The 27,159-nt window shown below is 37.1% G+C and overlaps 1 protein-coding gene across 2 annotated transcripts in view; it reads right to left on the bottom strand.

The window, feature by feature from the left end:
• Nucleotides 1-27,159, bottom strand: part of St7l (suppression of tumorigenicity 7 like) — an 86,349-nt gene that overhangs the window by 34,898 nt on the left and 24,292 nt on the right. For both annotated transcript variants that reach the window (XM_017798412.2, XM_008833964.2), the window contains exons 5-11: nucleotides 25,421-25,536; nucleotides 18,870-18,948; nucleotides 10,841-10,995; nucleotides 8,840-8,937; nucleotides 8,247-8,361; nucleotides 6,148-6,220; nucleotides 3,906-4,008 (exon numbers count right to left, since the gene is read on the bottom strand). In XM_017798412.2, the coding sequence (XP_017653901.1) occupies nucleotides 3,906-4,008; nucleotides 6,148-6,220; nucleotides 8,247-8,361; nucleotides 8,840-8,937; nucleotides 10,841-10,995; nucleotides 18,870-18,948; nucleotides 25,421-25,536 (739 nt within the window). The remainder of the gene's footprint in view (nucleotides 1-3,905; nucleotides 4,009-6,147; nucleotides 6,221-8,246; nucleotides 8,362-8,839; nucleotides 8,938-10,840; nucleotides 10,996-18,869; nucleotides 18,949-25,420; nucleotides 25,537-27,159) is intronic.

Consider the following 27,159-nt stretch of genomic DNA (forward strand, 5'->3'; position numbering starts at 1 on the left):
TAGGGAATATCATCTTCACTTTACACAAGAGGAAACACACCAGGCATCATGGTGCATGTCTATTAACCAGCACTTGGGAAACAGAGGCAAGGCAGAACAGGACTTTAAGGCCATATAGTGAGTTCTAGGCCAGTCTGTGCTATATGAGACTGGGTCTCAAAACACAAACACACACACACACACACACACACACACACACAGAGAAACTTAAGTGCATAGACATTAAAGAATTTATCCAAAGTCAGACAGCTAGGAAGTAGAAGAGCTAGTATTCAGACCCCGGCAGTGTGTTGTAGAAGAGAAGAGCCGCAAGGGAACAGAGGATTTTATTTATCAGTATTCCCAGACTTGGGGCTGGAGAGATGGCTCAGCAGCTGCTCTTGTAGAGGACCCGGGTTCAGTTCCCAGCACCCACATGGTGACTAATAACTGCAGTTATCTCCAGTTCCAGGGGATCTGACACCCTCTTCTGATCTCTATGGGTATTACATAACACGAGTGTACGTACATACATGCAGGTTAATACATTCACACACATAAATAAAAATAATAAATATTTTTTTAAAAGTATTCCCAGACTTTTGTTTCCAGTATAGGAGACTAGGTTATTCCGATCAATCCTCCCAGACAACTAAGAAAACAGAAAAAATATTCTTAAAATCTAATTGAATGCACAGGATTAACAAAGCATGAAGAACTACCAGACCACAGTCTCAAGACAGAAAGGTAAAGAACTACACCACAATTGGTGTTCTTTAATTGGGGATCTTCCAATTGTAGATGAGATGGATAAGAGATCATTCAACCTTTTGGTCAGTTTCATAAAGCTGAGGGGGGCGGTGGCAGTGCTTGTCAGTAGAGCACTACTAAAACCAAGGATTAAAGGGGGATCCTGAATGGCTGCATACTAGGGATGAACCAGACGTAAACTACAACTTTCACTGACTGGAACCCAGTTTTAAGTCATCTGGGTGGTCCAGAAAATATTAATCCCTTAAAGTGATTAAAGTGATCCTTGTTTGCAAGGGCTTCTTCCAGTCATCTCAGAGTGAAATAGATATTATCTGGAGGAATACAATGAATGGTATCCAAAGTTTCAACCTAATTTTACAACTTTCCAAACAGAATATCTGGCACATAGACAAAGAAAACTAACCATAAAAGAAAATAAAACAAGAAAAATCTGGTGCAAAAGAAAAAATACATAATAAGCACATGGTGATGCAGGCCTGTAATCCCAGCACTTGGGAGACAGAAACAGGAGGATTGGGAGTTCAAGGCCATTTTCAACTACGTAATGAGTTTGAGGTTAGCTTGGGCTAAAATGAGACCCTGAATGAGAAAAAAATTGTATTTTTAATTATAAATTAGTAATTTATAATTATTAGACAAAGAAATGAATTTATAGTTTACAGCTTCTTATAAAGAAAACTCCAGAATCAGATGGCTTTACTGGCAAATTCTACTAATCATTTGAGGTACACATAATTGTTTTATGCAAATTAGTCTACAAAATTTTAAAAAAGTCTACTCTTTAATTCATCTATAAAATCAGCAATAAAAGAAAAATATAAAACAAAATATAAAAAAAGGAGGAAGTGAGCATTAACTGACGTTAAAATTGTAGTTACCTCTACACGGGAAGGAAGAAATTATACCTGGGAAAGGGAAGTCTGGTAGGCTTCAAGGAGCTGACACTATTCTGTCTTTTGACCTCAGTGGCAATTCCCCAGTGTTTGCTTTATATTAAGTCATTAAAGTGCATGTTTTGCCTTACATACTTTGCTGCATGTGCAATTATAATTTGTCATAAAAATTTAACTTTATGGGACCAGTGTCACTTAATGAGAGAATGTTTATAAACAGTTATTGAAGCTCATTCTTAGATTTAAGGGATGGTTCTTTTTTTCGGTTTTATATAGTCCTGGGATCAAATCCAGGGGCTCAAACAGGCTTGGGAAAAATCTACCACTCAGCCCTAGATGCTAGTCATTCTTTCTGAGACAGAGTCTCAATATGTAGTGCTGGCTAATCTCAAACTCTTGATCTTCCTGCCTTAGCCTCTCCAGTGCTGGGATTACAGGCATATGAGCCATCAAGTCCAACTACATTAATTTACTTGAACATATCTTTACTTATTCTCAAAGGTTTACAACTTCAAGATTAACTTTTAGAAGTCAATGCTTTCTTTATCACTTTATTTACTATGTGTGTGCTCCACACACACCCCACATCCTGCATGCTGAGCTCAGAAAACAACTTGCAGGAGTTGGTTTTCTCCTTCTACCATGTGGGCTCTGGGGATCAAACTTAGATCATTAGGCTTAGTAGTAAGCACTTTACCCACTAAGCCATCTTACCAGCCCCTAGATACTATTGTCTTTACTGTTTACTAACCTCCAACTTCCATTAACATAAATTATACTGAATCAATAGCTATAATTTCACATTGTAGTAAGAAAATCTATTCTTGAATAGCCTGTAGTTCTTAAGATGGGAAATTATAAAACACAAATTTTAATCTTTTTTTGGGTGTTTTGGTATTTTGATATTATTTAATACATAGATTAGCCAAAAATTTGTATAGATGTAAGATGTACAATGTAAAGATAAATGAAGCAAGCTGAGTCTGAGTATCAACTCAGCAGTTTTTCTAGGGATTCTCCATCTGCTTCCTATCATTGATTAACTGATTTACTATCAGTTTTTGTTTGCTCAATCCTAGTTCAAAACCCAGGCATGAGTCTATTAAAACCTTTTGCAATAACAGGAAATTTTATTATCTGAAATATAAATGATCTTTTATAGCAATCAAGTAATTTGATTATTTCTTCTATATAACTACAATAAAGGAACAGCCAGGGTGGAGAGATGACTCAGTGGTTAAGAGTACTGGTTGTTCTTACAGAAGACCCTGGTTTGAATGCCAGCACCCACATGGCAGCTAACAATCATCCATAATTCCAGTTCCAGGGGATCTGACACCCTCTTTGTCCTCCATGGGTATTGCACAATGGTGCACTTACATACATGCAGGTAATACACTCACACACGTGAAAAAAAAAAGTAGAAAGAAAAGCCAAGTAGGGCTGGAATGTAGCTCAGTGATGAAGGATGAGAGTGCTTGCCTAGCATGTCTAAGGCACTGAGTTCAATCACAAACACTGAGGGAGGGGGAACAAGAGAAGACAATTCACATTTTATTTTGTTAGCAATAACAAAGCCCATGGAGCTAACTGCTCCTGGCCATGTTTCTTTTTTATCTATTTACTTATTTTTTGGAAACAGGGTTTCATGTATTCCACATGTAGTAGAAGAATGACTTTGAACCTGTGATCCTCTTGCCCCAACAGCCTACCCGCAAGTGTTGGGATTACAGGTGTGAACCACCATGCTTAGTTTATTCAGAGCTATGGATTGAAGCCAGGGCTTTGTGCATGCTATACAAGCCCTCTACCAGCACAGCAATATCCCCAGCCCCCTAACCATGTTTCCAAATGCCTTTAAAAAAATTTAATTTTATGTGTATGAGTGTATTGCCTATATGTGTATAAGTGTACCTGTGTATGTGTATATAAGCATGTGTATATAAGCACCTGTGTTGTGCAGTGCTCATGGACGTCAGAAGAAGGTGTTGGATCTGGAGCTGGAGTTATGGACAGTTGTTAGCCACAAGCGAGTACTAGGAATCGAACCCAGGTCCTCTGCAAGAACAGTCAGTGCTCTTAACTACTAAGTCATTTCTCCAGCCCCTCTAAAAATACCTTTTATACCCTCTCTAAGGTACATAGTAAATAGAGCAGACTAAAACAATTCTGACACAAATTACAGCAAGCTAAACTTTAGCTTACTGTCATTAATTTGATACACTTAAATAAAACTATTTTCATCATAAAAATTCTCACTTTTGGAACATGAGGATTAAATTCCACAGCTCTATGAATTGCTTCCACAGCATTAATTTCTGCTGTACTTAATCCTCTTCTGGAGGCTGTTTCTGGAGAGAATCTGAAAGAAAAACCACAAAATAATAAACATACCAAAATAAAAGGAGGAAAAGAAAAAAATACGGGGACTGGAGAGATGGCTCAGTGGTTAAGAGTACTGGCTACTCCTGCAGAGGATCCGGGTTAAATTCCTAGCACCCACATGGCTTCTAACAACCACCTGTAACTCCAGTTCCAGGGGATCTGACACCCTCTTCTGATCTCTGCAGGGATTGCACAACATGGGTGCTCTTACATACATGCAGGTAATACACTCATATATATAAAATAAAAATAATAAAATATTTTTAAAAGAAAAAACATGATTAAGACTACACTATAGCCCCCTGAGTCAAAGAAGTTCCTGGAAATGGCCAAAGACATGACCAGATAACTTAATAAAAATGAAAGCAAAGCCTCTGGTTCAACATATAAACAAGGCAACATAAGGAATGAAAATATTCAACCTGGGGCTGGAGAGATGGCTCAGTGGTTAAGAGCACTAACTGCTCTTGCAGAGGACCCAGGTTTGATTCCTAGCACCCACACGGTGGCTACAAACCGTCCTTAACTCCAGTTCCAGGGGAATCCGAAGCCCTCTTCTGACATCCGTGACATTGCACAATATGGGTGCACTCACATACATGCAGACGATATACTCATACACATAAAATAAAAATAATATATAAAATATTTTTTAAAAAAGAAAATATTCAACCTGAAGTACAGAAAACCTTTGGGAAAGGTCCATTTAGGGCACACTGTGGGCAAGGGTATACAGGAAGAAATGCTACCTATGGACACAGAATCTGAGGAAATGAAGTGTAGCTTTTACCAAATTTTCAGAGAAGAAATAGACTGTGACTATTTTATTCTAATTTATATAAAGATACAACAATCTAAAGTAAGAGAAAAAGAGCACCATTTGATTGCTTTCTGACTCCTTTTTAAAACATTCATTTTATTTTCATTTTTGTGTGTGTATGTGCACATGTGTGTGCAGGTGCCCACAGAAGTCAGAAGTGGGGAGCTGGGTCCTTGGAGCTGGAGTTACAGATGTCTGTGAGGTACCTGATGTGAGTGATGAGATCTGAACTTTGATCCACTGGAAGCACTGTAAACACCACTCCTAATCACTGAGCCACCTCTCCTATACTTAGTCCCCACTCCTTGCTTTTGTTTTTGGCTGTTTTGTCTTTGTTTATTGGTTGGATGATTGGGTAGTTTTTGTTTGATGTTGTTGTTTTGAGACAGTGTCTCATTACTAGCTGTAGTCACTTTCTGAATATCTTGTCTGTCAAATAAAAGGGATTCACCAAGGCTAGCCAAAAACATAAGGAAGACAGAATACTCAATTATAATCTAAGGACAAAATGAAATCTATTTTCCTACCATACATCTCATTGTTATCAGCATAGCTACCATTAAGTGTGCAATGTTTGTTTTGTTTCTTGAGATAGGGTTTCATGTAGCCCAGGCTAGCTTCAAACTTCCTGTGTAACCAAGGCTGGTCTTGAACTCATGATCTTCTTGTCTCCACCTCCCAAATGCTGGGATTACAGGCATGTGCCCCAGGCCCAGCTATCTGTGTGTACTTTCTGTCTTGAGATTGCTTTAGGCACTTAATGTATATATAATCTTCACATAATCATCCTATAATATTATTTTTAAATTAATAACTTTCCCAAGGTACTACATCTAGTATGTGGTAGAGTTTGAACTTAAGTTCCAATTTACTTAGCTCTAAAAATTCTGTCTTCAGTCCATTTGCAGTGAGAAGCCTCAGAGTCACAAAAGATCCAGGGTATTCAGAAGGAAATAGAAAGGAAAAAAAAGCATTGTTTAAAAGCCAGTGGAGGGACCTGAAGAGATGGCTCAGTGGTTAAGAGCACTGGCTGCTCTTGCAAAGGACATGAGTTTGATTCCCAGCACCGACATAGTGACTAACAACTGTCTGTAACTCCAGCTCCAGGGAAATCCAACACCCTCTTCTGACCTCTATGGGCATTGCACGACATAGGTGCACTTACACACATGCAGGCGCTACACTCATACACAAAAAATAAAAATAATAAATAAAATACTTAAAAGTCAGTGGAGGAAAAAACATAATAAATGTTGAGCAGGCTTTCAAAATTATTGTAGTTTCATAACTACTTACTTATCTGAAACAGTCCTCGTTTTCAACAGTGCTGCTGTGTAACAGATGGCTGCTGATTTTGGAAGGCTTATATCTGTAATAATAATTTTCAGTTCAGGTAAGGATTAAAAAATACCTTAAGATTTTTTTTCATAATAATTCATAATAGAAATTCAATAGCTGTAATATAGCAGTAGAGGGACCTGGACACATGGTTGGGAGCCTTAGTTTGAATTTAGATTCTATTCACTAGCTGTCCATCCTTGGGTGAGTAGCAATCTCCTTGGTCTCAGATTTCTCTTCTCAAAATGGAGACTGGCGCTTTCTGGCAGAGATTAAACTATGCTCATTCAAGTCCCCTGCACAATAGTGACAGGCACTCAACAAATGTTTATAACAATCTGTTTACAATAAGAATATTTGAAGGAAAGCCATAGTATGATTAAAACCATGTAAAAATGACATATTTAGAAAAACTAAGAAAAAATTAAAATATTTAGCAGCTATTATATCCAGATTGATTTTAACTTTTTTCCTGTTTTTATGTCTTCTCCATTCTCTTAAATGACTACTTTTCATAAAATAAAAAATTAATCTAAGACCATAAACAAAATAAATCCCTTTTTATAAGAATGCCTAACGTAGTGCCCTTAGAAGAAGAAGACTAAAGACCTCATTGATGTTTTTAGTTCCAGACTTACATTACCGAATGGAGAGCTGAGGTAGAAACTTTGCTTTCAATGACTTCAGGATTGTACAATGATAAAAACGGAGATTCATGAAAACTAAAAACACAGAAGCATGCCAAATTAGGTAGGCTTTATTAGTTTTAGTTTTATTTCTGACAAATCAGGTCGCTTTCTGACATATTATACTCAGTCCCTAAGCTTGTTCTGCACAAATATCATGAGCAGGCCATGCATCCAGTAAGTTACATATGGAAGGAATTTCTCACAAAGTTCTCCATGAGCCAACACTATTCTGAAGCACTGCCGAAGAATTCCAGATGTTTAAAAGAAATAAACTTCCCTTTCCAAATATAACATATTTCAAACTTTCCAAGTCATGAGGATTCCCAAACTAATGGTAGGAAGCCATGACAGGACAAATGTGACTAAGTGACTTTTCATGTCCTGTTCTAATGACAGATATGACCTGAAACATGCTTGCTAGGAAGCTTTCAGTGTGGAGTTAAACACTGGTGTCCTACTTTGAATGAGAAGAGAATCTGTGTCTTTAAAATTCTCCCAATTCTATTTGTAGTGGTGTTATTGTTATAATAATAAAAATAGCTAATATACATTAAATTATTCTTATGGAAAGATTAGCAAAAGAGAAATGGAATATCTGAACTAAGGTTCAGGTTTCCCATAAATTGACCTTCTTTTTTTTTGGTCTTTTTGAGGCAGGATCTCCCTGCAGCCCCAGCTGTCCTGTAACTCACTATGTAGACCAGACCAGGCCAGCCTTGAACTCACAGAGATCTGCCTGCCTCTGCAGGCGTGCACCACCACACCCGGCATATTTGACCTTCTTAAGACTTCAGTTTCTAATTTAGTAACTGGAAAGAGTAAAAACACTTGTTCTACCACCTCACGTGTTAATTATAAGGATATGATGAGATTGTAAATTGCATTTTGCAACTAAAAATCATTGTAAAACTGTTATTCTGGATTACTGTTATAGACTGTAATACAACTTCTGTTGACCTTCCTTGATACTCCAAAATAAACAAGGCACCCTAGTATGTGCACAATGCCTATAGTATTCCTCATATGCTATCTTCAGTGAAACTGCTGTCCAGTTCTCTACATGTTCCACTAAGATGTAAATCCAATGGGGTTAAATCCATGTTTTCTCCTTCACCATTGTGTCCCAAGTACTTCATATTAAGTATTCAATTAATAAACAAATCTTTGCAAAAGAAAAGCTCCTCCTTATGTAGGCTTTTGTTGCCAAAAGTCTAGATAAAGAAGGCACTTAGTAACAGCTTGTACTACACACTAAATACTGAGAGTGGACAGAAAAAATTAAAGAAACCCTAGAAAAGGATCATACTGATGATCACACAATTGACAAGAGGCAACTATGACCATGCTACCAGCTAAGACAAAACTCACCATCATATTTTGCCAGGACTGCCTGAACATCTGCATAGGCCTGCAATTCTAGAAGTGATTCTAAGAGATTTTCATGGATGTTCAACATGGTAAGAGGAGGAAATTCTTTCATCAACTGTATATTAAAAGGAAAAAAAGATCAAAATCATATCAGAAGAGCTGAATCATGTTTACTAAAGTAGAAATTCAGTTGCTACTTTACAAACTTAAAGAGACCTAAGCCTTAAGAAATGTATGTATATTTTAAAATTCCCACTATACAAATGGTCAATTAAAAAAACTATGATTCTGGGGCTGGAGAGATGGCTCATCAGTTAAGAGCACTAACTGCTCTTGCAGAGGACCCAGGTTCAATTCCCAGCACCCACATAACAGCTATGAACTGTCCTTAACTCCATTCGAGGGCAATCTGAAGCCCTTTTCTGACCTCTGCAACATTGTATGACATGGGTGTACTCACATACATGCAGGCAATACACTCACACATAAAATAAAAATAAATAAATAAAATGATTCTGCATTAAAATAACTGATGACTTAAATTACATTTTTAATTTTGAAGGAAGACAAATAATATTTCAGTTTTTACTTACATCTCTCATTATTTTTACTGCTTCTCTTATTCTTCCTAATTTTCTTGCACACATTGCCAATCTTCTTTTAATATACACAAGCACATTGGTATCTCGCCCTATTTAGAAAAAATGATACAAGTATCACTTTTGTTTTATTTCTATATGAAAACTTTAAATCTAGAATTAGTTTTGCCTCTAATTATTAGTAATCTGGGTATAGTATATACAAGTCATACATTTGATTGATGACTTTAATGCTAACAGAAAACAAATATATTCTGATAAGAAGATATAATGTTTGACTAGCTTAAGTTTCTGCCTAAACAAACTATAATTATAATATTCACTCCTGTTTTGGCTAAAAAATTCAAAATGGCAAAATTTCCATGACTAATATAAACTTTCCTTAAATTAGTAATTAATTACAAAACTATTTCTACAAATTGCTAAGAAAAAAATCTGTAACATGGGCCAGTGAGATGGTATAAAGACACTTGCTACCAAGCCTGATAACCTGAGTTCAATCCCTGGGACCCATATGGTGGAAGGAGAGAATTGTCTCACACAAATAGTCCTATGACCTCCACACACCCACATGGCACACATACACACAAGTAGATAAATAAATGTAATTTTAAAAATTAAAAAAATTGCCGGGCGCGGGGGCATACAGCTTTAATCCCAGCATTCAGGAAACAGAGGCAGGCAGATCTCTGTGAGATCAAGGACAGACTGGTTTACATTGCAAGTTCCAGGACATCTGGGGCTACAGAGAGACACTGTCTCAAAAACTAAAACCAAAATCAATTAAAAATATTCTACAACATAACCATGTTTGATATTATGCAACAATAAATAACAAGAGTTTTTAACAAATGTAGTTTCATTAGTTCCAGGCTACAAAATTAACTATTCCCATAGTGGTATGTAATTACATGCCTTAATAAAACATAATGTAAACACCAGTATTTAACTGAGAGAAACATTACCCAAATTTTAATTTTCATAAACAAAAGATGCAGAACTTAGCTGCTAAGAGATAATGCCTTATGTAAATATATTTCAATTTATTGCCCACTATCTGCCAAAATCACAAAATTAAAACCCCTTGGTTATAAAACTTATCAAGTAGCAGCAACACTGCTCATTGAAACAGCTTTGGTAAAAGTGTTGCAATCATAACAAGAGCATCCTGAAAGAAAAGAGAGTTCCTGATCCAAACAGAAAGGGGGCGGATCAACCAGAGAAAGAACCAAGGCTAAATATGAAATTGGACTTTGGGCTACTCCCAAAAGGATCCCAAATGTAAAGATAGCTTGTCTCAAAAAATAAAAAGGAGGGGGAAGAGGAGGAGGAGGAAGAAGAAGAGGAGTAGGAGGAAGAAGAGGAGGGGGGGAAGGAGGGGAGGAGCAAAGTACCCTTGGCACCACGTATAGATACATAGACTGAAGAGCAAACAAAATGATGCACTTGAGCTAGGGATGTAGCTCAGGGTTAGGGTCTTGCCAAGCATGTGGGAAGAAACCTTGGATTTGATTTCCAGCAATGTAAAAAAGGAAAAAAAAAAAGTGCCTCTACTATTTTTTCTCAATAATCACAGCAGATCAACTTCCTTCCATAAGCATTCCTTGGATATCACATATTTTTGTTTTGTTGGTATTAATGTACTAGAAATAATTAATCTACTAGTTATCTTGTAAAATTTGCTATTTTTTACATATTGTTTTTTATTATTGGTGTTTTATGTTTTAAACATAAAAGAGGTCATTTCACAGGCTAAAAGATGGAATCTGAGCATAGTGGCACATGACTGTAATCCCAGTACTCAGGAGGTAGAGACATGAAGATCAGTTAGTTCAGGGCTATCCTCATCTACATGGAAAGTTTGAGGCTAACACTTAGACTACATGAACTACATGAGAGCCTGTTTCCAAACCCCCCCCCAAATAAAAAGAAAGAAAGAAAGAAAGAAAAGAAAACAAAACAAAAAGGAATAAAGATCATTCCAAATTTGCTTACTCAGTTGAGCTTCATGCTGGGGACTTTGGTGTTGGCACTGCTGTGATCGCCTATAAATTATTTCTCCTGCCCTGAGTGCCTGTTTAAATAACCTTTCAGCATCTACGATGGTTGTTGCTTCTTCCTCGGCCAGTAGAACGTAGGCAGTGGCACAGCTATAAATCAAGCAAGGCAAATTTAAGTACAATGGTAAAGCACCTACTTCTCTCGGATATGTCCCTTGCACCATGCTTCCCTTAGCCCTGCCTACACCTTCCAGATTTGAAGAAAAGATGAAACTTCAATATTTTAACTCATAACATGCTCGTTATGTCTAATCCCACAGCCTCCCCACTCTTATCTTTCCCTTGCATTCTTTATTCTCTGGGCTTTAAATTTTTCAATTTCCATTCTCTGATCCTTTGCTTTTTGTGGAAAGAGAGAGAAAGGAAGTTCCATAAAAGATGTCTGAAAAACAATTCTAAGAACCATGCCCCAACGGTCACATCTGCTGTCACTCACATGGGCAGCTCTGGGGAGACTGAAGGTTGGGAGATCCCCTTGGCTAGCTAAGTAATTTCATATCCAATCAGAAACATATTCCAACACTAGACCTTTTCCCCAAACCTGGGCATTCTCTGAGTCCTCTCTTGGACTTAACAAGTCTGAATTCTACTCCTTCCTCACATATACTTATGTTTACTCAAGTTTCCTTTTCTTTATTTACCTTGCTAAACACAGAGATTTTGGGTTATATCTTTAAAGTCAACATCTGGCTAATAAAAGAAATTCTTGGCTTTAGGCAAGAGAGAGAAACAAAAAGTTTCCATTCCATTCACATAAGTAACAAGTATTTTTACTCTGAGGACAATGTCTTAGTTCTGATTGTCCAACCCTACATGGTTCAGCATTCTAGTCAGTAGTCACAAGTAGTTACCTAGCACTTGAAATGCGGTTAGTCTAACTGACATGTAATGTGAGCACATATCAAATTTTGAAGACTGAGAAAATGTAAAATATCTCATTAATAGTCTTTTAAAAAATATTGATTGCCTATCTACAGTCCCTTGTTTTAGGAAGATCAGCTCTTCTTCACCTAGCAGCAAGGGATGGGGGTATAAAGATGATGAAGATTGATTGAGATGTTCTATAAGAAATACACAAAAATTCAATAAAAACAAACTTAAAAAATATAGATTGCATGTTAAAAATGTTTCATATTTTGAATATGGCTAAATAAACATTCAAATTAATTTCTTTTTAAGCTTTTTAAATGTGACTACTAGAAAATCTAAAGTTACATATATGGTCCACATACTTCAATTAAACAGTGTTTAAGAGATCAATGGCAAAGGTGAAAGGGCAGGTGTGAGGCAAAAATGATGGTCAGAAGCTATCATCCACACACAATCCCAACACTAAGGAGACAGAAGCAGGCGGCAGGAGTCTGATGCCAGTCTTGGCTACTGAGGAGTACCATGTACTCTGGGCTACATGATAAGACCTTTCTTATACTGAAGAAAAAAAGAAAAAAGATAACCATTGCCAATACAAATGACACCACTGATGCATTCTTCAAATAATACTGCAAATTTATATATAATTTTACTAATCAAAAGATTTCTCCAGTATAGTACGTTGGATTTTTATAGAGCAATGGATATACTGCCGGTTTAAACACTAGGTATCCTGATTACCATTCCAAAAACAAATTCAAATTTTTGTTGTTGTTTGAAGCAGACTCTTGCTGTATAGCCCAGGCTAGCCTGGGACTCTCATTCTCCTGACTCAGCTTCCAAGTGCTGGTGATTTTTACAGGTGTGTGCCACAATGCCCAGCATCAAATGTTTGTATTTATTGTTTCAAATGCTTTTAAATAACCATGATAGAAATATCTTTAGGGCTTAGGGTATAGCATAGTGGTAGAGCACTTGCCTAGCATGCTTGAGGCCCTGGGTTTGATTCTAGCACTGCAAAACAAAACAAAACACCACTTTTATAATGACCTTGATAGATAAAAATTGATAAAATAGAATAAAAATATAAACATAACTTCATTTTATTAGTTTTGTGGTGCTAGGGATCAAACTCTGGATCTCAGACATGGTAGGCAATGTCTACCACTGAGATACATCCCCAGCTCCTAAACACAATTTTAAATTACAGGCCAACTCTGGTGTCACAGGCCTGTAATCCCAGCTACTCAGAAGGGTGAAGCAGGAAGGTCACAAGTTCAGGGACTGTTTGGGTAAATGAGTAAACCTCTATCTCAAAATGAAAATCAAAAAAGGGCTAGAAATGTAGCTCAGTGATAGAGTATTTACCTAGCATGTGCAAGGCTCTGGGTCCTACCCCAGTACACTAAAAAATAAATTACATTATAGCTTATAGTTTCTGTTCCTTAGCACTTTTGTCTTGTTTCCTGCACCTGGATATCTTATTATAAGAAATTAATTATATGAATGCCTAACAACTTACTTTCATCTTAAACTGGGGGAGGGGTATTAAATTCACAAAGTAGCATAAAACATTTATTTTATTTTGACTTTTTAAAATATTTTATTTATTATTTTTATTTTATGTGTACAAGTGTATTGCCTGCATGTAGGTAAGTGCATCCGTGTCATGCAGTGGAGGACAGAAGAGGCCATCAGATCCCCTGGAACTGGAGTTATGGATAGTTGTTAGCTGCCATGTGGGTGCTGGGATTCGAACCCGGGTCTTCTGCAAGAACAACCAGTGTTCTTAACTGCTAAGCCATCTCTCCAGCCCTTATTTTTACTTTTTTTTTTTTTTTGGTTTTTTTGAGACAGGGTCTCCCTGTAGCCCCAGCTGGAACTCACTATGTAGACCAGGCTGGCCTTGAACTCACAGAAATCTGCCTGCCTCTGCCTCCCAAGTGCTGGGATTAAAGGTGTGTGCCACCATGCCTGGCTAGTTTTACTTTTATTACATTATTTATTTATTCATTTATCATATGTGTATGTCTGTGTGTGCACCATGAGGAACATGTAGATAGGGAGGTCAGAGAACAATTTGCAGGAGTCAGTTCTCTCCTTTCACCATGTGGGTAGCAAGGATCAAATTCAGATCATCAGGCTTGATGGCAGGCATTTTTATCCACTGAGTCACCCTGTCGACCCAGCAATGTAAAACACTGAAGTGCAGGATTCAGGAACTTTTAAAGCATTCTCAAGGTTGCACAACCTTAATCAAAACTATAACCATTAAGCAGTCACTCATCTCTCTTGCCTCCCTACCCAACAATCACAGATCTAGTTTCTCTCTTAACAGTATCCTTTGGTGCACAAAAGTTTCTCAAGTTAATGAAGTCTGGTTTAGATATTTTTTTCTTTTATTGCTTGTGCCTTCAGTGTCATGCATGCTAAATCACTGCAAAATCTGGGGTCATGAGATTTGTCCCACCTTTTTCTCTATTTTTGTTTTCCTTCCTCCCTCCCTTCCTCTCTCCTTTCCTTCTTTTTTAAGATGTAGGACAGGGTGCAGGACTTCATGCACACTAAGCAAGAGCTCTACCCTTTATACCCATACTCCATATTTTCTTATAAAATTTTATAGTTTTAATTTCTTGATTTTTAATTAATTAATATGCATATGTGAGGCAAGTATACAAATTCAGGCTTGTAGATGTGGCTATCCAACTGTTTCAGCATCATTTGTTGAAGACCATGTTTTGCCTCCATGGAGTAGTCTTGGCATCTTTATTAAAAATTCAGTTGACCACAATATATCAGCTTTTTTCCATATTCTCACTTGGAATCCATTAATTACTCTTGATGTCTACTCCTATGATTTAATCACCTAGCTTTGTAATAAGTTTTAAAATTAGAAAGTGTGAATCCTCTGATGTTCTCTTTCAGGATCGTTTTGGGTGAGTTAGAGCCTCTTGTAACACAAAGTTTAAGGTCAGCTTGTCCATTTCTGTAAAAGTTAATAATAGAAATTTTAAATATTTTATTTTTATTTTATGTGTATGTGTGTATTGCCTGCATGTACCTAGTGCACCCATGTTATGCAATGCTTGTGGAATTCAGGAAGAGGGCATCAGATTCCCTGGAACTGGAGTTACAAATGGTTGTTATTTGCCACATGGGTGCTGGGAATCGAACCTGGGTCTTCTGCTAGAGCAGCCAGTGCTCTTAACCACTGAGCCACTGATAGCCCTATAAATGCAATTTTAAATAGGGGTTACACTGAACCTGTAGATCAACATGGGGGAGCACTGACAGTTTTGTTAATGATATTTAACTGTATAATCCATGAAAAGAAGATTCCTCTCCATTTATTTACATTAATTAATTGAACACTCTTTCGTGGGTTTTTAAATTTTTTGTATTGTGTGTGTGTCCGTGCATATGTGAATGTGAGGAGATGTGTACTACTGCACTTGTGTAGCATTCAGAGGATGACTTTTGGAAATAAGTTTTCTCTTTCCACCATGACATGAGTTCTGGAGATCAATTCAGGTTATCAGGTTTGTATGTGCTTTTACCCACTGAGCCAGCTCATAACCCTGATTTACAGTTTTCAGTGTACCAGTCTTATGTTCTCTTGGTTAAACTTATTCCTAAGTATTTTAATATTCTTTTTTTTTTTTTGGTCTTTTTGAGACAAGGTCTCCTTGTATCCACAGCTGGCCTGGATTCGCTACGGAGACCAGCTGGTCTACTCACCGAGATCTACCTGCCTCTGCCTTCTCCCAAGTGTCCAGCTTATTCCTAAGTATTTTAATACTTTTGATGTTACTGCAAATGGAGCATGGAACTGTTTTCCTAATTTGCTTTTAAAATTATTCATTGCCAGTGTATAGAGATAGAGCTAATTTTATGTCACGCTTGTCCCGTGCAACATTTTAACCCTAATTTATTAGCACTTAGAGGGTTTTTTGGTGTGTGAATTCTTTAAAGTTTTTGAAACATAGGATCGTGCCATCTTCAAATAAAGACAGTTTTACTTCTTCCTTTCAAATATGAATATCTTTTTTTTTTTCCTTTTCATGCCCAACCGCCCTTGTTAGAATTTCTAATATGGTAAACAGAAAAAGTGGGCAGGCATCCCTACCTTACTGCTGCTTTCATATAGAAAGCTTTCAGTCTGTAATCACCAAGTGTATTCAGGTGTGGGCTTTTCATGATCTTCTTTATCAGCCGAGTAAGATTCCTTACATTTCTAGCATGTTTTAGAGTTTTATCATAAAATTATGTTGGATTTTGCCAAATATTCTTTCATTAATTGAGTCAATATGTGAATCTTGTACTTTGTTCTAATACTGTGACACATTATTTGGTTTTCACCTACTTTTGTCATGACAGGGTACTAAATTAGATGCTCTTTCTGCATCAGTTGAGATAATCATGCAGCTTCTTTCCTTCCTCCTGTTTATGGATTGCATTGTACCAATCACCTTTTATATGCTGAAATGTTCTTGAATTCTAAGAACAAACCCCACTTGGTCAGCATGTACGGTATTCTCCAAATGCTGCTAGATTTGGTGCACTCATATTTTGGTTTTTGGCCATTATTTCTGCAAATACTATTTCTGCACTTTTTTCTCTCCTATATTTCTGGGACTCCAATCATACTGTGTCCCACAGGTGTCTTAGACACTTCATTTCTCTTCATTCCTTTAACTTTTCCTACTCCTTAGACTAGGTAAGCTCAACTGACCTAACACAAGTTTGCTGACTCTTCTGTCTGCTCAAATCTGTTACAAATTCCTATACTGAATTTTTTATTTCAGAAACACTTTTATTTTAGGATTTCCTCTTAGGATCTATGTCTTATCTGCTTTATTAATAATTCTCTAACAGTGAGATATCACTATGGTTGTTTCTCATGGTTTTCTTTATCTTTTCGAACATACTCAAAATAGATGATTTAAAGTCTATTAAGTCCAAAGTCTAGGCTTCCTCAGAGGAGCTTTCCACAAATACCTTCCTTCTTATTTATGGTCATTTTTGTTGGTGGTGTTTCTTTGCATGCTGTTTTTTGTTGCATTGTTTTATTTGGGTATAGGGTCTAGCTATGTAGGTCAGGCTGGCCTAGAACTCAGCTATCTAGCTTAGTCAGGTCTCAAACATGTGATTCCCCTACCTCAGCCTTCTGCCTGCTGAGGTTATAGGTGTGTGCCACCACACTCATGTTCTTTGAATGCTTTGTAATTTTTTTGTTGCAAATAGAAAATTTTAAATACTCTGGCAACACTAGAAACCATATTTTCTATACTACCTCTACTGTTGCTGATTGTTGTAGATTTGTTTAGTGGCTTTCCTGAACCTATTTTTATTTTATTTTTTTTATGCGTATGAATGTTTTGTTTGCATGTATGTAAGTGCACCAAGTGAGGGCAAAACTTGTGGAGACCAGAAGAGGGAGTAGGGTCCCCTGAAATTGAAGTTACAGAGGGTTGTTAGTTATGTGGGTGCTAGGAACTAAGCTAGGTCCTCTCCAAGATCAGCCAGTATTCTTAACGGCTGAGCCATCTCTCCAGCCCCTGAACTGATTCTATAAAATCTAAAATTCTTTGTCATGTATGATGGGTGAGGTCTGTGCTTGTCTAGCTTAGTGTCAGTTAATGATCTGATAAAAATTTTCTCAAATATCTGTAAACCCCTAGATAGGCTCTGTGTGTTTTTACTGGGGCACACTTTCAACATTCAACCAGGCAGTTTAAAACTCTGCCTTAAGTTTCATTTCCTACTTATGTCCAACCAAAAGGTTAGCCAGAGATGAGAGCTTAGGGATTTTTCAAGTCTTTCCTGAACATGTGCCCAACTCTGTGAGATCCCCAGGAATTTCTGGGAGCTTTTCAAAGCTCTCTACTCCAGTGTTTCATTCTCCAAAGTCTTCTCATTTCCTCTAAGTCTTCTGGTTGTTTTTTTTTTTTTTCCTCCTCCGTTTTTATTTTTGTTTTTAATCCTTTGCATCAGACAGAGATACTAATAATGCATTTTACTCCAAATATTTTCAACAAATGTCCCCCCAGGGTGATCAATTCAGAGAACTTCAAGATAACTGAAATAAAGGCAAGCCCTTTGAGCTGGTGCTTCAAGAAACCATTGCATTAGTAAAAATAAATAACCACAGCTCTTTAAGACTACGGTGTGCTCTGTTCCTCTCAAGCTATAAACCTGTATCTGGAATGCACACTTTGTCATCAAAAATGCCACTGAGTCAGGGAGTGGGGACAAGGCAGGGTCGGTTAAAACACTACAGAGCTTGCATTCATATTTAGGTAATTCTTTTCCTTGATTAAGCAATTAGCACGTTACTGTAAACCTCTGAGTACTGTAAAACTCTATCTTACAGAGTTTCAATAAAGTCAATTATATTCTTGTCAGGTAGTTACTACTTTTAGAATGCATTACTGTCATTTTTGCTCCCCCTTGTGAAGTTCTTCTTAATGAGGATAAGAGAGTTTGAGGGAAAACTCTAAATTCCCATTATCTAGGAAGCATTCCTTGAATGTTTCCAACCTGGCATTTATTTAGGATATTTATTTAAGATTCATATTTATTGATCTGCTCCATTTAAACACTGACTCAGTATTTTACATTTTGTCCTTTTAAAGTATGAAGATGATACAAAAAGTTATAAAATAAATGCCATTAACATGCAAAAAATTGACAGTTACACTGCAAATTTTGAATCCTCTTCTTATGTCTCCAAGCGCATTAACAAGAAAAGTATTCAGGACTGATGAGTGCTTTAAATGGATGATTTAAATGAAAAAAATAATAAAACAGTGACACAAACATTTAGATACCCATTTAAATATCATTATCACCATCCTTCATTGGTACTCTCTAGTGTAAAAAGAACTAATAAAATAATTTCTACTTAAAAGCATATGCGAATCTATAACTGAAAAGCAAAATACAGATGCCAGGGAATACTGGAAATTTTATCTCTAGTATGCAAAATAGGAAAGGGGACTGTTAGTGCTCTAAGTGTCTTATGAGCATATAAAAGGAAATATAAAATTATTTGCCTGTATTTCCTTTAAAACAAATTCATTTTTCCAACTTACTCATTGTTTAACTCTAAAGCTTGATAGGCTGCTTTGATTCGAGCTGGAGGATTTCTTTCCCTCCATGCCTTCTGCATAACTGTGGGAAAAATAGTTCAAAAAGTGGATGAGATGGTAAACATAAATCATTTTGTGTAAAACGTATGAAGAATGAGCTAAAGAAGTAAATAAGCTTTAAATAACATGCTCTTAAACATATGAACCTGGGTTACTAGCTCACATTTACATAAGAAACATTAAATTTGGAAGCTTTACAGATAATAAAAATATTCTATGATCTACTTGGATAACAATATATAAGGTACTTAACTGAGTTAATTACATCATTATTATACATGAATATTTATATATCTGAGTGCATGTCAAAATTGAGTTTGAGTGTCACTTGATTATAATCAACGTGAAAGATTCATTTTATCGTTTTGAAATGATTCTATGGAACTGCTAAAAATATACAAAAGCTTAAAAACAAGGTCTTTGTCTAATCAATGATTCATTTTAGCAAAAATGTGTAGATTTTTATCTTCTATGAAAACTAGGAGGGAAGAATGGATTAGTTTAGAATATAGTGCACCTCTGGAAAATGTCAGCTTTACCAAGATTCAACACTAACCTGAGTCAGGACTTCTCTGTAATAATGGGATGAGTTTGCTGCCATTTACTGTATCAAAATGAAACTATCAAACTAAGTGATGTTTCTTAAAAACTAAATAAACACAAACACAGTAGACTAGTGAAATTACCTGGCTTATTAAAGTTTGATAAGAAAAACTGAGAACTTATAAATGTTGACTTTGGAACAAAACCTACAACTGTCTAGAAAGAATAATGTGGAAAATGTTTGAGTTTTCCTTTGGAAACAAAATATTAGTCTTGGCTCAGAAAGTTAGACAATATATTCCGCTTGTGTAACAAAAATACATTTCTCATATCAAACATGTCACCAGCTAGCTGACGGCTAATGCTTCCTGAACTTGACAAATTGATGCAAGTCAACACCCATCTGATTCTGACCAGGTAAAGAACATCAATCTACTAAAACACTAAACTATTACATAAAAGTGGAGTATGAAGCTAAACTTGTGATTCTTTTATGATGGAGCTGTCTTCTATAAGTTGTATGATATTTACAGGTCAAACTTTAATGCTGATCTTTACTAATATTTTAAATGGTTATTTAATATTCTAGTATATAATCATAATTCAATCAATTCCTATTGATAAAAAATTAAGTTATATCTAATGCTTTCCTATTCTAAAAACATTGTAGACTATTCCGGGTAGCATAAACTTGAAATCCTAAATCTTGGAAGGTGAAGGCAGGAAGATCTGAAGTTCAAGGTCATCTTTAGAAGAGATTTTGAGGCCAACCTGGACTACAGAAGATCCTGTTTCAAAAACATAAGCAAAACACAACAACATCAAAAATAAACATTGTAAGAACAATCATCTTTCATACATGCATGGTAGTGCAAGCCTATGATCCAAGCACTTAAGAGGCCGAGGCACAGGAACACTGTGAATTTGAGGCCAGCAGGGCTATATGGCAATTACCAAGCTAGCTAAGGCCACAAAGCAAGACCCTAACTTTTAAAAAAGTGGGCCAGGCATGGTAGCACACGCCTTTAATCCCAGAACTTGGGAGGCACAGGCAGGTGGATCTCTGTGAGTTCAAGGCCAGCCTGGTCTACACAGTGAGTTCCAGGACAGCTGGAGCTACAGGGAGACCCTGTCTCAAAAAAGCAAACAAAAAAAAATGGCTGAGGGTATAGTTCAGTGGTAAAAATACTTGCCTAGCATGTGTGAGGTCCTAGGTTCAATTCCCAATATGGCAAAGTAAAGCAAAACCAAAAAATGCAAGACAAACAACGTCTTTCAGCATCTGTCTTTGTCTAGCTAACCAATATTTCTTTCTAGTCTGGTTTGGTTTAAACAAGTACAGCTTTTAAAAGAGATTTTGGAAATACATCCCAAAACTCCTTTCAACAAAATTATAAAATTATTAATTTATATCCTCAAGCAGTATAGGAAACTCTTTCCCTACTTCCTTATCAATGTAATACTCGAATAAAAAACTCCAAAGAAGTAGCCAGTTTTGGGGGTACTTGTTTCTTTTTGAGGTAAGATCAAGATTTTCTTGTGTTAGCCTTCCAAGTACTATGATAACAGGCATGTACCATCAAGCCCAGCTGAGGGTTGCCATCCTAAATCAAGGCACCCTAAAATAGAGTCCTGCCTTTTACTCTTTCTTTGAGCAGTGGAACTTGATGGTGAAAACCAGAATATTCTTCTCAGCCTAGTTTGTAGAATGCTTGCCCAGCATGCACAAATCCCTGAGACTGATCCCCAGCATCATATAAGCTACATATGGTGGAGCACCTCTGTAATCCTAACATTCAGGTAAAGGGAGAAGGATCAGAAGTTCAAAGTCATTCTCACCTTCACTGAGAGTTCAAGGCCCTTTCAAAAGCAAACAAATCATTCACAGATAGATAGATAGATGACAGATAGATGATAGATGATAGAAGATGATGATGATGATAGATGATTGATGATAGATAGATGATAGATAGACAGACAGACAGACAGACAGACAGACAGACAGACAGACAGATAGATAGATAGATAGATAGATAGATAGATAGATGTTCTGGCCCCAATATGCTTTGAACTAGGGAGTGATAATAAGTTTATTAGCCCCATTAATACCCCCTCCCCAATCATTTAAAGAATCCATTACTTCTAAGGAAAAGCCCTTACAAGAAGTCAAAGGAGACATTGGTAAGGAATAATAAAGCAAGAGCTTGATTTTGGCAAGTGATAAACAGAAAGAAAATTCATCTTTCGCCGGGCATGGTGGCACATGCTTTTAATCCCAGCACTTGGGAGGCAGAGGTAGGCAGATCTCTGTGAGTTCAAGGCCAGCCTGGTCCACATAGTGAGTTCCAGGTCAGCTGGATCTACAGGGAGACCCTGTCTCAAAAACAACCCCCACCCCTAAAAAATTCATCTTTCTTCTTAGAATCGTGATTTATTTTTATTTGATGTGTATAAGGGTTTCGCCTGCATGTCAGTGTACCACATGCATGCAATGACCCTGGAGGCCAAAAAAAGGCATTATATTCCCTGGAACTGGAGTCACAGTTAGTAGCCACCATGAGGGTGCTGGGAACTGAATCCAGATCCTCTGCAAGAGCAGCCAGTGCGCTAAACCACTGAGCCATCTCTCCAGCTCTTCTTAAAATCTTAATCCACAGCAAGACAGCACATTCTTATATTCCCAGATGAGGCAAGAGAATCACCAGCTTGAGGATGGCTTGGGCCACATAGGGAGACCCTGCCCCACAAAACAACAAGCAAAAATCTAAATTCAAAATGGAAATGTTAACAAGTTTATCTGAACTGAAAACAGGAAGTCAGATTTCTCTGTCAGTATGATCTGATTGAAGGTATTGACACAAAGACACTCAGTTAAGTTATATAAAGGCATATTCCAAAGTTTAGAGAGGGGAAAAAAAGCCAAGTATGTAGCTGTGAGGATTGACAAGACTATAACTAAAACACATCATAACACAGCCTTATGGACATAAATGTAATTTAAATTTTTTTAATTATATAAAAATGGTTATTGTGGAAGAGTTTGTGAGAGTAACAAAAGACTCCAAAGCATAAAATAATTAAAAGTTAGGTTGTCAGGTATAGAATAAGCATTCAAAAAGAAAAAGGGCTGGAGAAATGCCTCAGTGGTTAAGAGCACTGGCTGCTCTTGCAGAAGACCTGGGTTCAGTTCCCAGCACCCACACGGTAGCTAACAACTGTTTATAATTCCAGTTCCAGGGGATCTGATGTCCTCTTCTGATCTCTGTGGGCACTGCAACATGGGTGCACATACACACATGCAGGCAATATGCTCACTCATACACATAAAACAGAACTAATAAAATTTTTATAAAAAAAGAAGAAGAAAAAGGACTCCAACGAGCATATACTTGTAATTCCAGTGCTTGGGACAGTAAGGCAGTGAGTTCTCAAATTTGAGCCAATCTGGGCAACACAGTAAGACCCATTCTCAAGAAACAAAATAAAAAAAGACTTACAGAAGGTTTCTTACTATTAAAAAGTATTTGTTCATATAGTTTTCAATAGAAAATGGTAAGTATCAAATTATTAGATGCAGCTCAGTGGCATATATTTAAATATAGGGAATAATGGTTTTCAATATTTGCATTTTATAATATATCAAAAATTACATTCTTTGCAATTATTTAACCTTATAATATCAAGTTTAAAATGTGTAAAAAGACAGAGATTTGTCAAACTTCTTTTGGGAGATATTTGGACATGCTTTTAAGATCCATCAGAGCTATCTGAGAAGCTTGTTGCAATACTGCCTGAGAGAGGGAGATGGGGTTTAACTTCCACTGTCACCTCAGCCCTCAAAGTTAACAGACAACACTGATATTCTTCGGCAACTTCCCTGACACACTTTTGCTATGAATATAAACATTAAGCACTCATACATACAGCAATTACTCTCCTCTACTTGCAATTAAAGTGTTTTATGTAACTATGTCAAAGATCCTTGGTTTTCCTGCTACAATCCACCCTTAACAAATTTAATCCAGCAAAGATGTAATACAATGAATTTACTTCAGTGCTAAGAAACTGGCTTTGGCAGACCCTTGCTGCAGATTTTCTTCTATCAATGTAGCATGTTGAAGCAGTAGTTCTACAGTAGTTTAAGATCCACAACGGAGTTTGAAATCTAGCTTTAAGATTTGTTAGCTGCGGGTGGCATGTCTCACTTTGCCTTGATTCCTATTTATTTATTTGGATTTCATACAGTCTCATACTATTGCTCAGGCTGACCTGGGACTATAAAGTTCACACTGGGCTTGAACTTCAGCTAATCCTTCTGTTTCAGCCTCCTCAGTGCTAGATTATGGGCATAAGCCACCATGACCAGCTTAGTTCCTTTATTTTTATTTATTTAATTAATTAATTAATTTATTTATTTATTTATTATTTTTTTTTTTTTGGTCTTTTTGAGACAGGGTCTCACTGTAGCCCCAGCTGTCCTGGAACTCACTATATAGACCAGGCTGGCCTTGAACTCACAGAGATCCACCTGCCTCTACCTCCCAAGTGCTGGGACTACAGGCGTGTGCCACCACGCCCAACTTTCATTTATTATTGTTATGTGTATGTCTGTATTGCATGTAGGTAAGTGCACCTGTGTCATGCAATGCCCATGGGGACAGAAGAGGCTGTCAGATCCCCTGGAACTGGAGTTACAGACAGTTGTTAGCTGCCATGTGGGTGCTGGGATTTGAACCCTTGTCTTCTGCAAGAACAGCCAGTGTTCTTAACCACTGAGCCATCTCTCCAGCCCCAGTTCCTTTATTTTTAAAATGGGGCTGATCATAGTACCTATCTCATAACATGATTGGAAAGATCAAATTAGAGCATTTCTACAAATTACTTACAACAGCATCTGGTGCATAATAAATGCTGTCTCAATGTTATTAGTGAAATTACTTAAGACATGTATGATACCTATGTCATTCATTTATTCATAACTGCATCAAATAAGAAATGCAAAAAATAATTCATACTATATTATAGGAGATTCCAGAGACGGTTTCGCAGAGAATGTGAATGGTGAGTCATCAGACTGTTAAGGAGGGCAAGGGCATTCAAAGTAGAAGAAAGTTAAGAAAAATGTCGCTGTTATTAAGTCATTCACATAAGAGTTTCTGCCACTCCTTGGTGCTGGGTATCTGACCCGGGGCTTCATACATGCTAGGAAAGCCCCTACCACTAAGCTGTATCCCCAGTCCTTAATACTCTGCTTTGAAGAGAACAGCTTAGAGAGAACTAAACATAGACATTTCTATGATCTGCCACTTTATATGCATCTCCACTTTATGAATTGAACAAAGTATATCCCATATTTTCTACTTGTCATTCCTCAATATTCATATATTGCCCTATTCTGTGTATGTGTGTGTGTGTGCGTGCGTGCGTGCGTGCGTGAGAGAGAGAGAGAGAGAGAGAGAGAGAGAGAGAGAGAAGATAGAGGGAGGAGAGAAAGGGAGGTTGTGGATATGTGAATAGTGTTGGTCTTCTCGTTCCATCTTGTTTGAGACAAGGTCTCTAGTTGTTCTAGCTGGCTCAATAGCTTTGAACTCGGGATATTAGCCTTGCACAGCAAGCACTTTTACCCACTGAGCCATCTCCCCAGTCCCTGTCCTATTCTTTTATTCATAACTGCAGATAACTGTTTCCCAGACCAAAGCAATGTATACTATTTTCTACTGTGTTTGATCTGAAAACTTTTTAAGTAATGAAAAAGCAGAAATTTAAAAGAATTCTTAGAAGAGAGTATCTTAACCTAGTTTATAATTATAATTCACTTTAAGTTAATCTGAGTTTCTTATTTATAATGTAAATAACTCCAAGCCAAGTAGCTGTGTATTATAAATAACTCTAAAGAACATTTAAAATACGTTTCACAATCACTATTTATGCCATGAACAAACAATACATACCTGTGTCTGAAGGCCGTAAAAAGTCTGTTTCACAGGTGAAAAAGGTCTGATGATCCTGGGCAGACAAGTTCATGTCATAGTAAGTCAGTGGCTCCTTACCAGTCACCCAAGTGTATCTGCAGCAAAACACAAAATGTTTCCATTGCTACAACAGATACTAAGTTCCAAAAATACGCCACTACCAATTCTTATTTACTTATTATTTATTTATTTTTGCTTTGTACAGCATTTCCTTTATTTGTGCAGACACTTAAAGTTGACTCCAAACAGCATAATGTGACGCTGTAATGAATGTGAAAACACAAATATTTCAGTATTCTGGCTTTTTTCCTTTGGCTATATACCCAAAATAAAATTGCTTAATCATAATTAGTTCTAGTTTGAATGCTTTAAAATAGCTACCAATTTACCTTCTCAGTCAATGTACAAGTTTCCCTTTTTTCCACATTCTGGCCAACAATTACTACTTTTTGTTCTTCAATAATAATAACTGTAACAAATAGCTCATTGGTATTTTTAATTTGTCTTTTTATTTTTATTTATTTATTTAGGGTTTTTTTTTTTTTTTTTTTGGTTTTTTTGAGACAGGGTCTCCCTGTAGCCCCAGCTGTCCTGGAACTCACTATGTAGACCAGGCTGGCCTTGAACTCACAGGGATCTGCCTGCCTCTGCCTCCCAAGTGCTTGTCTTTTTATTTTTTATTGAGCTTTTATACATTTCATACAACAGTTCTTAATCAAATTTAGATCCCCCCTCCCCCATCCATGCCCTGCTAACCCCCCACTAAATCTCATGTATTCTGCCATATATGTTAAGTCCCATCCAGTCAAGCATTTGTACCCAGATATCCTTCAGTGCAAATTCATCCACTAGAGTCTACTCAACCTATCTAGAGATCATAAGGCATACTCTCCCTCACCAAGTAGTAGCCAGTTTCCAATAGTTCCCATTCTAGTGCTGGCCCACCACTCCACTCTGGGAACTTGTCTGATTGAGTTGGCATGCGTCCTGTGCTCAATGCCACCATTGCCGCAAGTTCACATGTGCAAGCTTCCAGTGGCCTGAAAGCCTCTGTTTCCACATGCTCATGAACCAGCCCTGGCTCTTACAGTCTTTCTACCCCCTCTTCCGCAATAGTCCCTGAGTCGTGGGTGGGTGAGGTTTAATATAAGAGCCCTATGCAGGTACACACATTCTATAGTTTCCTGTTCTTTAAAAGTTGGCCATTTGTAGTCTTCTGTACGCATTGCACTCTGTTGTATAAGGAAGCTTCACTGGTGAGAGATGAGGGATGCACTAGCTTTCTCTCTACCCCTTGTTCCACTATGTCCTCTCCTCCTTAGGTGTAGAGGTTCAACTGTGGATTGGGCATTTCTCAGATGTATATTCTCTGTGTCTGACTAGTCATGGGTGTTTTTAAAGCCTATTATACCCAATAAAATACATAAATACATATAAATATAAAATATTTATATTTTATATGTGAGAGATGAGGGATGCACTAGCTTTCTCTCTACCCCTTGTTCCACTATGTCCTCTCCTCCTTAGGTGTAGAGGTTCAACTGTGGATTGGGCATTTCTCAGATGTATATTCTCTGTGTCTGACTAGTCATGGGTGTTTTTAAAGCCTATTATACCCAATAAAATACATAAATACATATAAATATAAAATATTTATATTTTATATGACTGGAGTTGGAGAGATGGCTTAGTGGCTGCTCTTGCATAGGACCTGGGTT

This window comes from Nannospalax galili, unplaced genomic scaffold (genome assembly GCF_000622305.1).
Source record: "Nannospalax galili isolate Female #2095 unplaced genomic scaffold, S.galili_v1.0 scaffold475, whole genome shotgun sequence".
NCBI classification, from domain to species: domain Eukaryota; kingdom Metazoa; phylum Chordata; class Mammalia; order Rodentia; family Spalacidae; genus Nannospalax; species Nannospalax galili.